Source organism: Amyelois transitella, chromosome 6 (genome assembly GCF_032362555.1).
Source record: "Amyelois transitella isolate CPQ chromosome 6, ilAmyTran1.1, whole genome shotgun sequence".
In the NCBI taxonomy this organism is placed as follows: Eukaryota; Metazoa; Arthropoda; class Insecta; order Lepidoptera; family Pyralidae; genus Amyelois; species Amyelois transitella.
In genome coordinates, this window is record NC_083509.1 from 7,587,754 (window position 1) to 7,600,100 (window position 12,347).

General features: G+C 32.9%; 1 protein-coding gene across 1 annotated transcript; it reads left to right on the forward strand.

The window, feature by feature from the left end:
- The first annotated feature begins 3,703 nt into the window (after nucleotides 1–3,703).
- Nucleotides 3,704–7,180, forward strand: LOC106131078 (odorant receptor 4-like). Its single transcript, XM_013330068.2, has 7 exons — nucleotides 3,704–4,325; nucleotides 4,566–4,767; nucleotides 5,152–5,248; nucleotides 5,688–5,792; nucleotides 6,528–6,616; nucleotides 6,877–6,943; nucleotides 7,127–7,180. Exons 1-7 carry the CDS (start codon nucleotides 3,704–3,706, stop codon nucleotides 7,178–7,180), a joined length of 1,236 nt encoding a protein of 411 aa, XP_013185522.1.
- Nucleotides 7,181–12,347: the final 5,167 nt, after the last annotated feature.

The following is a 12,347-nucleotide window of genomic DNA, read 5'->3' on the forward strand; positions in this document are numbered from 1 at the left end:
TAGAAATTGTTCAAAACATTATACTACATATTAATTGACTTCATTTTGTCATTAATGCCTTTTGAGCTATAATATTTAATGACACACATTTTGGGTTCTTTAAAGAAGACAAGACTCAACCTATTCTAAATGTATAAATATCAGTTAAGGTACTTCATAATCCTTTTAAGGCTAGCTATATACAAAAGGTTCTGCAGATTCATGAGTCGATCTATCAAAGCAAGGAAGTAAATGTTACGACACAATGGCAGCCTATTTGCCTATGCGACCTTAATCTATTTTACAAGTGTGTCATTTTTTGTGATTTCCGCCGGGATTGTCCAATTTATTTTATTCAGGTCTTGAAAATCTGCATTGCTGTATTTAAAGCTTCTTTATAAGAGATGACACACAATAAATAACAAAACCGGCCAAGTGGGAGTCTTGGACATACTTGGACAGACAGACATACTTTCGCATTTATAACTAAGTAAAGTAAGGAAAAATATGTAAGTATAGGTACAAAAATTAATCCTTATATTTAATCATATCTGACTACATTATCTGTGTGTCACATACTGTGAATTGATGTGGCAGTTATAGTAGAACCGCCTAAATGAGTCCTCGCCCGCGGAGTACAGGGGCGCGGGGGTATGACGACGAAGGGGAACGAAAGAGGTGCGGGCGGCGGTCGAGCGTAGCGTGTAATACAAGGGGCGAAATGTTACTGGACATTTCTTGAGATATGTGACGTCATAGTGGTTAGCGGCAAACAGGTGAAGATTTTTATTAAAAAAATAATAATGGCTATACAAAATTTGAATGAAACAACTGTAAACTATACAACGTGTTCCTTTTGTTATCCCATAACTCCATGGTATCAACGAGACCACGTACATGAATTAAATAGCATAAGCATTTTTCGATTATTGTTATTTTCAAATTTTTATTTTTCATACAAAACAATTCGATAAAAATGTGATTTTATGATATATAGGTATGATATGTAGGTAAAAAAAAGGTAATAAAGTTATGTATGTAATATTTATTTATGCAAAATTTATCAAAATTATAAATCAATCACTTATGTCCATAATATCACTATCACTGGAACTTGATTCTTCACTTTCACAACAGCCATCATCAGAATCATCAGAATCGTCTTGCACATTAATAATAAAATCAACAACTTCATCTAGGACTCCATCATGTTTGCAATATTCGTCTTCGATTTTAATCACGTGTTTAACACAATTCTCCCATTTCTCTTTGGGATATTCAGCAAATAATCTCTCTAATATTTCTTTTTTCTGGTCCAAATTAGAGTCGATACTTTTTTGTGCTAATTGTCCTTTGATATCACCCCAGACCAACTCAATTGGGTTCAGGTCTGGGTGATATGGAGGCAAACGCAATACTTCGTGTCCGTTTCTTTTCAATACCTCGTCAATTTTGTAAATATCTTCTGTGAAATTACTTTTAATTAATTTATATAAGTCATCCTTTCTAAGTTTTTCATCAAAAGGCACGTTATGTCGTCGTAGCCATTCTTGCATAGTTGGCTTGGTAGAAGCCATAGTTGGCGTTTTTCTCTTCTCGAACCGAATGATAAGCTGCGTTGTCCATTACTATGACAGAATTTTGCGGTATATTAGGCATGAGCTTTTCATTTATCCATTTACTGAAATTTGCGAAATTCATAGAATCGTGATAATCACCTGTTTTACATTTGGATTTGAATATCACAAGGGCTCCGTCTACAAATCCAATTTGACCTCCACAATGTACGATGATCAAACGGTCCCCTTTACCAATATGAGATAGAACGCCAAGTTCATCCTTTGATTGCCAACATTTTGAAACGTTATGAGACGCGTTTACATAAGTTTCGTCAAGGTATAAAATATGTCTTCCTTCTCTACGATATTTTTTAATAGTATTTAGGTATTTCCACCTCCACGATGTGATATTTGGCTGTTCGATAAGGAGTTTCCTTTTAGATCCGCATTTCTTAAATTTAAAACCTAGATCATGTAATAATAGCCTTAAATATTCCCTGCCGCAGTGTAATATATTCTCTTCTCTAAGTACAGCGTTCAAAGTTTTCAGAGTAGGTATTTTTTTGAAAATTGTGTAAAACTGAGTGACTTTTCTTCTTACCACTCCTTTTGTGAAATCGTCTATTTCCACTCTTTTTCTACGAACCTGTTTTGGTTTTCTCGGTGATTTAAATCTCTCGTTGTCATTTAATGCTTTCCCTTGTTGTACAATTCTAGATACAGTCTTTTCTGATAGTCCAGTAACTTCTGCTACAGTTTTATTTAAAGGTATATCTTGTTTATATTCATCAGAATTTGGGTCGAGTTTCTTTTTTCTAAAATATTCATATACGTTAAACGCCATTTGTTTGCACTGACTATTAATTCTATGTCCGAAAATATTTCGACTCATCTTGAGAATGTAATCTCATGTATAATTTTCACAAGGCGTCCGCAACTGTCAACACGTGTGATCGCTAACCGCGTAGCGAGCGAACTGAGTTTTTACAAGAATGCGCCCGCCGCCCGCACCTCTCTCGGTCCCCTTCGTCGTCATACCCCCGCGCCCCTGTACTCCGCGGGCGAGGACTCATTTAGGCGGTTCTACTATAAATTATTATAATAGCTGCGTACTTGACATCGAACTTGTGCATTACATATCAAAAAATAAAAATAAATATTATTTTTAAAAAAGCATTATCTTTTAATGACTTCTATCAAGATCGCCTTTAAAAGGAGTCACATAAAATGAATTAAATGCTTAAATAGAACTAAAATTTGAAGATTAAAGACAAACTGAAAGTTAAATAATAATCAAAGTTAATATTACTGTAGTACTGTAATACTGAAGTAGAGTTGCAAACCAAACATACACATAATCACGTTTATATCCCTTGCGGGGTAGACAGAACCAACAGTCTTAAAAAGGCTGATGAGCCTCGTTCAGCTGTTTGACTTAATGATAGAATTGCAATTCAAATAGTGACGGGTTGCTAGCTCATCGCCTAAAAGAATCTCAAGTTTATAAGTTATAAGGAACGAGATGGAGTGGTCCTATTCATTTTATAGTGGTGCCGGGAACCACACGGCACAAAAATACAAACCAAACATCTCTGCAAGAAAGTAAACAGACGAATAATTTCTACATCAGCGTTTACAATTAGCTTAATATAAAGCATATCCCGATCTCTTTGATTGCTGTATCTACGCAGAGCCAGGTGTTAACATTAACAACTTCAAAGAGCTCTTAAGGAACTCCAAAACAAATATTCAGCAAGAAGCGTTTTGGGTAACAATAACATAAAGATTAATTGCATTTTTAATGGCTCGAGGAAGGTAGTAATAAAATAAAGACACTATAAAAATGATTTTTCATGGTGATTTTTATCACTGGTAAAGGAGTAAATAATAAAGCTACCAGTATCGAAATAAATCAACTCACGGGAAAATAATCAGGTGATTTTCAGTTTCATTACTTGCTTATTTGTAGAAAAGGGGTAATTGAGCTATTATTTTTAATTATATGGTTATATACAAACAACTATTTTATCATTAAACTGGAAACAAAAATCTACAAAATAATTACATATCAAGGCTGTAATTATGATAAAAAATGTAAGCACGCACAAAAGATAGTGATTTATTATGAAATATAAGCGGTCGCTCTGCAAATGAAAACGACAAAAATGGAGAGAATTAGTCAAGAGTCAGCACTCTTTGAAAAATCCCTAGATAGGGTTAACAAAGTCCTACGTATACTAGGCATGTCCCTAGATGAAAAAGACTTGGATAGATCTTACGGGGAAATATTGCGGCACCGTTTGTTCTTCTGTTTCAATTGCCTTTGGTTTAACAACGATGTGATTCTTGAGGTCGCTTGGTTGATAGACAGTCTGCTCATTGGCAGAAGTGTTATAGAGATTACTTACTTTTTGCCATGTCTTACTCTGTGTATACTTGGGGACTTAAAGACATTTTATTTTATAAAGCACGGGAACGAAGTTAATGACTTGGTTAAAACTTTGAGGAAATTGCAGGCAGTTTCTGATAAAGTTCGAGTTTTTCGAGATGAAGTAGAAGAAGAAATGATAAAACAAATGCCAAAACTTAATTTTGCTACTTATTCACTCTGGTGTTCCAACGCCTTTGGCTTGATAACATTTGCAGTAGGCCCATTTGTGTTAACAGCCATGGAATATCAAGAAACAGGGGTAATCAAATTGGGACTACCATTTCTTGTGTGGTATCCATTCGATCCTTCCGATATTCGGATTTGGCCATTTACCTATATTCATCAGCTTTGGTCAGGTAAGAAAAAATTGTCTGGGTACATATGTTGTTGTAGGTCTAAAAAATGGTTGAAAATTGAAATAAGTTTTAAGAATTTAATTTTCAGATAAATACTAGTATGTTTTGGTAGGCACAGTCTATTGACACATAGATGAATGTGTATGTTGGTGTGTATATATTAGCAGTTAAAATTGGTTACAGCCCAGCTATTAAGCTCTTAATGCCCTATTATACGAATAACTGTTACCATTATTACAGCTGTAAATGCCATCTTTACGGTCATTGGACCCGATAACTATTTTTCAATGAGTTGTACATTCATACATGTGCAGTTTCTGAAATTGCAATACGATATAGAGAGGATAACGACGAGTAAAGCAGACCCTAAAAATAAAACAAAGGACAAATTATTTTCTGCCCAGATTTTGCAGATTATAGAGAGGCACAAGGAGTTAATACGGTTTGTATGTGAAGGTATTTTTGTCTTAGTTGCAAAACAATTTAATTATGAAGATGTTTGAATTAGCTCAGGCTATTGCTAAATTTCAAAGAGTGAGATAAGTTCACTGCATTTCTTCCTGAACGATGCGATTAAACAGCAAAACTTATATACGCGTAAGTAATTTTCATTATTATTAGAGGACCACAAGCATTCATGAAATTAGTTATAAGATGAATATTTTATTTATATTTGTAACTATTAACATGTAAATGAATTATTAGACGAATAAGTTGATATAACGATGGTAAAAATCATTTTGTATGGATGTTTTATTGTCTACCTGAGCACATAAAATTCAGTAACATAGGTTATGCACGTAGAATATAACATTTATTTTTACAGGTGTGTTCAGTTGCTAGAAACTATTTATAGTAAATCCACTTTATTTAACGTGGCAACCAGTTCACTTTTGATCTGTATCAGTGGATTCAATGTCACGGTAAGTTTAAATTAAAAAAAAGGTTAATACTAACAAGTGCATAGTATCACACCATCATAAAATCACAGACTCATATTCGGTAGGCAGTCGATCGTAAAAAGTTCTCAAAATATTTTCAAAGTATGTAAAATATTTTTAACAGCCTGTATTTTGCCGAACTAGAGCTTTGAAGTCATTCAAGTGAATGAAAATTAGTGATTTGTTTTCGTTAACATAATTCCGCTTGCATATGCAAATTATTCCAATGTTTCATTTGCATAGTTTCAGTAGAGAGATCACGCGTATCCAACCGTATGAAAGTTAATAAAAAATATTATAAGAATGAAAGATGTTGTGATAACTCTTCTTTGTCAAAATTTCATTGAAAATTCTGTTGTGTACTTTGGAAATTAAAGCGAAAATATAATATACTGACTACTAAATGTTTATTTTTTTGCAGACTATCGACAACTACATTTTGATGGTGCCATTCTTTGGATTTCTCTCGATGGGCCTATTTCAGATATACGTGTTATGTTACTACGGTGATCTGTTAATGCAGTCCGTATGTACAATTTTTTTTACAATAAAGAAGTTTGATATAAATATAGTTAAGTTGAAGGCTACAAATTCTTAAACTATCATGTTTAACAAAATGTCTGGTGGATTTTTATATCCCAGGTGATTTGCCATCAGATAATTTCAGGTCACAAAATTGTGAAATTTGACCACCACCTTGGGAAATAGCTAATAAAATTTTACACAAAAAAAAACCTTTTAAATAATTAAATACTTAAATTGTATTTGTGGGTTTGAAAACAAAAGACTCACACTAAAACTATTTACTCCATACATTCATTCCGATTGTTATAAATAAGGTGAATAATTTATGATGAAAACATGTGAGTCTCAATTAACATCAAAAAGATTATAGCACAAAAAAAATCTGTAAGTAAAAGTAAGCATGGAATGGTTCGTTGAGGATTGATGTCGTAAAGGCCGAGCATGAGTGCTCTTTTGTCAACTCAATCCACTTTAAATGTATCCCGTGGGATGAGTTACTGACCGCTTTCAATTGTGACAAGAATGGAGGAATTTTTTCTTTGGATGAGGGAAAGTAAATAAATAATAGGTACCTACTTAAAAATTTAATTTTAGAACTGAAGCGTTTAATTGGATTTCATCCTCATAAAATATAATTATTAGGTATAAAATATTTTATAGTAAGTATATACATATGCGTACAACCTTTTCTTCATTTCGGAAGTTAAATTATCTAAATGTAAAACATTTTTAACAGAGCTTGGATATTGGAGATGCTATATATAAATCTCAGTGGTATGTCGCCAATGCGTCGGATATGAAGGACATGCTGTTCATTTCAATGAGGTAACCACAAAAGTTATAATCTATACTTTTCTCTAAGGCCGAAAATTTATGAAAATTATTAGTCAAATGAAAGTATAAGTATTTTTTTGAATTATGAACATTGCTCAACATTAAAAATACCTCATCTTACGATCAGTATGCATTTTCTTACGGTGAGGGAGGTTCTAGCGGTTAGGAAACCTATATAATCAGGCAAGACACAGATGTAGATTACCATGATGCAAGTTTCTTCGTGTAATACGATTAATATTTTTTTATAGATCTCGAAGACCGTGTAAACTGACTGCTTATGGTTTTGCCGAAATCAATTTACACACCTATTACAGGGTAATGTAATTTTTTGCATTTAATTTTATAGTTTAAAATAAAATATTACTAAATTAATTGTGGGCTGTAAGATTGTTATAAAAATAATTATAAAAGCTACTGAAATTTGTATAATAATTGTATGGTGCTTAGTTGAAGCATTTTTTTTTATTTACTTAACATTATCTTACTGTTTCATTCCAGATAATGGGCACCGCATGGTCGTATTTTGCCCTGCTGAAAACAGTTTACAAGTGAATGCAATTAAGTTTTGAAATCCGTCCAGGTGCACCAGTCATACGAACGTAGCTATATAAACAAACCATTTACACAGTTACTTATATTATTTCGAATTTTAATATTGAAATATTTTTTATAAGTAAATTGTAAATAAGTAAAATATATTTCACTTAGTACTTGATTCTTATATTTATATTTTTACAAACACACACATCAAATCTTTATCCAACAAAGACAATAATCATAAGACTTCGAAGGCCATGTTTAGCTTGATTGGCTTTTAATTAAATTGAGATTCAGATATAGAAACAGATTGTTTGCATTGCCAAAAAGAAAAAAGAATACTGGGTTTAAAGTTAAGTCTTCTATCTTTTAATCTATTGTCCAAGTTATTTTTTGATATGATTCATTATGGCAGTTTATTTTTAAATGTCCTTATTTAAAATATAAAAAAGACTTAAGAGACAAAATATTCGAGTGACCTCATCAACTCACATTTTCTTTTACACTTTCGCGAGTAATCGACGTGCGTTGACAAACGGTCTGTATATATTTTTAAACAGACATGAGAACAAAAACAGAGTGTATGTAGGTCAACGACGCGGCAGTATCAAATGGCATTGCGCTAAATAAACGAGATTCCTATTGTCCGGTGCCCAGGAGACATCCGATAATAAACACCGAAGTTTATGGACATACATATGTTTGAAAATCGGAATAACTACGAGAGAAAAATCTGATAAGTTACGTTAAGAAGAGCTTCAATAAAACTTATTATAAAAAGTATCTACTTACCTACTTAGATTGTTCGCACCAAAAGCTCGGGTATCTTTAGTAGTTGCAGTGTGATAAAAAACATCTTAGACCTGCCTTGACACACATGTAGCATAATCACATCATTACTTTATTCTCGAAAACCTTTTGGACTTTACGTAAACGTTTTATAAATAAAATAATAACGCATCCTCAATGCAAAAATGGATTACATGTGAGCAAAGTCACAGATCGTGATTTTCTAATTTCACGCTCCATAGAAATAATGCCTTGAGATAAAAATATTTCTGTCCTTTCAATGATATGTATTGATATCAATGATTTTGCATTCAATACGAAATGCTATAGTATTAATAAGAATAAATGAACAAATATATAGTTTTATTAACTGCGACGGTAAACTTTAGATCATCCCTCTGATTCTACCCTTTATTACTATTTCATTGGTTCTTTCCAAATAGGAAACACATGCGTGAGAAATCCTGGGGATTCAAGCAACTGAATGTAACTCAAGTGAGAATGGGTCTCCTTATTAAAAAGGTCACGGATATTTATCTGGATTTATTTACCTCGGACTCCTCCACAAGGACAATGCGTCCGGGGCAAAGAGAAGGAAGATGATGATGCAAGAACAAAATAGGAATAATCTAAATTCAATGACGTCAATATTAACAACAAGCACACACCCGTTGTACAGAACAGTGTTTTCATTCAAACATATCTGAAGCATATGTAATGTAATGTTACTTTCGTGAATATACGAGGCACGCCCTCCGATAACAAAGTGCAGAACTGCCCCTTCTATAGCACGATAGACAATAAAAAGTTCATAGGTGATTCACTTTTTGAAGAATATGTTTACGTTTTGCAAAAAGATAGTTAGATTAAAGACAATAAATTACTTGCGATCCGAATTTGTTCAGTTGCAACCGACATCCTAAGAAGAGAGATTATTATATTTATCAATATCTGGGTCATGGTCATTGGCAAATCAATGAATTCACCTGACGATATACATATAACCTTGTAATATCCTGTATTACTTATCAAATAGAAAATGTAATGATGTAGTCACCATATACCATTTTTGCTCATTCATTCATTTGCAACTAGAATGCATTCTCACGTGTTTTAGTAACTGTACCGCTCACTAAACACGTTGTTTATAGACCGCAGATGTGTTGCGGGTTAGTAAAACAATTTGAAAATTATCTAGAACCTAAAACTACATTGTAGTCATACTCGACTAAACGTTTTTGTTTCATACTACGTCTTGCAATTCTTTATTGCAAGGAACGTACACCTTACTTATACTAATCAGGTAAGTACGACTACGAAGAATCTGACAAGCTTGTATCATGGTTATTGTACTTAGTCACCTTCTAAGTGTGGGATGGTGCCCTTTTGATAACTGGATCATGGAGGATCCAAAATTATTGATAGCAATTTGTTTTGTGATTTTTATTATGGAAATTTTAGGATTTAGGATCACTGTAATGAATGACGAAAAGGAATCAATAGACATTTAACCTTTCAAATGTTTTTATAACTTCCATTCCTTCAAATTAGAACAATCTGGGAAATCTACGTCATACGTTACGAATGAAAATCAAATTTTACGGACTAATCACCTAACTGGCGTGATTAGTTGGTAAAATTTGGTTAAAAACCAATCTCAGTAACGGTTGTTAGGAAGTGATAGGTGTGGTCGTAATTAACAGGGGCGGGCCAAATTGGTTTAATTGTACGTGTGTATGAACATATGTACTCCTGTGGACTGACTATAACCGAATCCCGTCCGATACTTGATCGAAATAAGTATGAGAGTTTAGAAGAAAAAAATATTGTAACGCAGCCCCCGTGAAATTTTAGGCTGAAATATAAAAAATCTGCACTGTAAGTTTAAATCTCTTCATCATCTTTCAGTATTTCCCGGCATAGTATTATTGCCTAGGAACATTATATACATAAATGATGTAGACCCAAACTTAAATAAGCAGAATCAAAGAAGAGTTTAAATGTGAGCAGTAAACAACAACTCGGAGAATGATGCACTATAGTACAGGCAGTAAACAAAAATCTTTACTAAATTTTCACTCCCATCTTCAGTGCGCAGTAGTTGTTGTTCTGATATTTCTATTAAAATAAACATTGGCAAATGATGTGACATTTTGATTTATTACACTAAAATGAAGCATAAAATTATGAATAAGAAATTACGGCCTCTGTTGCGCAGCGGTAAGTACGCTGTACACCGGAGGTCCCGGGTTCGAATCCCGGCCAGGGCATGATGAGAAAAGAACTTTTTCTGATTGGTCTGGGTTATGGATGTTATATATAAGTATTTATTATAAAATATAGTATCGTTGAGTTAGTATCTCGTAACGCAAGTCTCGAACTTACTTCGAGGCTAACTCAATCTGTGTAATTTGTCCCGCATATAAAAAAAAATCAGTTCAATTTTAACTTGCGTATATTCCATTCCAGTCATTAGCGCAAAACGATCATCTGTACGATAGCAGCGAGAAACGATATTTGGCATCAAATGTGAGCTTACTTCGTATGCGAGCTTTGATAGGATTTACCAGGTCTTATGGAAACAAATATTTCCTCTCGTAGCAATAAATAACTGAATATGAACTGGGTGTGCCGAACCGCGAAGTACGGAAGACGTTATGTCCGACCTCTTTGTTGTAATCCTTTTGTTATTCAAGAATTTATTTTTAGAAAAGATAGTTTTCATTTAGTCATGGATGCTGCAATGTTACTCACATTTTGGAATGTGCGCTTTATAAGGCCGAAGGAAATGAGATCATTTCAATTCTCAGTTTATTTTCTGTGCTCCCAATTTGGAACATTCTCAGAGGACATTTGGCCTCTTTGGCATTTCGATAGTAGGGATTATTGTTGCTTTTTTAAATTAAAACTTTTGTTTCGAATTTAACCTAAGTTACATTTTGCCTGTTAAATTTTTTTGTTAATAGGTACATACTTATAATGACGTTTTTATCTCTAAAGGGGTAGACAGCACTAGCAGTCTCACAAAGACTGATAGGCCACAAATCCAAGCTAGCCCATCATCTAAAAGAAGAATCTGAAGTTTATTAGCCTATCCCTCAGTCGCCATTTATGACATCCATGGGAAAGGGATGGAATGGTTTTGATAATCGTCGTAAGGCAAAGGTCTTCTTTCTCCTTGAATACGATTAATATAAAGCAGAAGTCAAACAGAATAGCCAATTTTGTCTTTGATAATGAAGATTTGACTACCGAAAAACATTTCTTAATTTTTGTTATAGGTATACGAATTGCGTATTAAATTGTTATCCTGAATTTCTATGACACTCAAAAACATGTGTTACTCTTGTGGCCGAATTCATGTAGTCCCAAAAGTTATACCAACTCGCTGGAAACACATGACAGAGTTGAAATGAGAAATGTTTTTTTCTTAAATTGTCCTTGAGTACATTTATTGAAAAACTTTCCATAAAGAAGGAATAACAGCATAATAAACGTTTAGATTTTTAAATGAACTTACCTTGTTACATTTAAATAAAACATAACAGTATATACAAAGTAAAGCTTTAATAAAAAAAATACTTAATCGCGTTATGTATGTTTTTGTCGAAAATCATCAGGGTTCAAATTTTGTGTTTTTATCAATTTATGTATCTCTAATTGATTTTAAAAATTTGTTTTAAATTTCATTCAAAAGCTTGATTACTATTTGTATTATATTTTTTTGTTATGCAGATATTTATTGACCAAGATAAACTTCTCTTAACTTAATGTTTAGTCTAGAATTTGTAGGTAGCTTTAAAGAAACACAGGCTACCGGAAGCCCATGTTGTTCTAATTGTGAAGCCGAAACAAAATTGAGATTGTTATTATTTTCATTCAAGATTAAAATAATTTAATGACGTAAAACTTCTTCGCGAATCATCTTTTTCTTTGGATGTCTGACGTTAGAACATAATCTGTTTCATATAAAAATGATTGGTATATTAATTATGGAAATATTTCTGCAATACACGTTCATTGTGTTAGAAATTGTTCTAAAAAATAAATAAGGAGTTTATACAAAACTAATTTTAATGCTTGGAAAGGTACTCGTTTGAGTACATTTGTTTTTATATCGGGAACATTAGCTAAATGTATTACATTACATTAACTCGTATACATAGTTACTCTATCAACTCTCAACATCTGTCGGAAACCTTAAATATTACATACCAAAGCTAACCATCTGGTCTCAATATTTTGTTAACAGAAATAGGATTACTCCATATAAATTTGAATAATAAGTTTATGATTAGTTTTCACTGTAGTAATAGACTCCCAAACAAAACAAATATACATACATACATACATACATATGGTCACGTCTATATCCCTTGCGGGGTAGACAGAG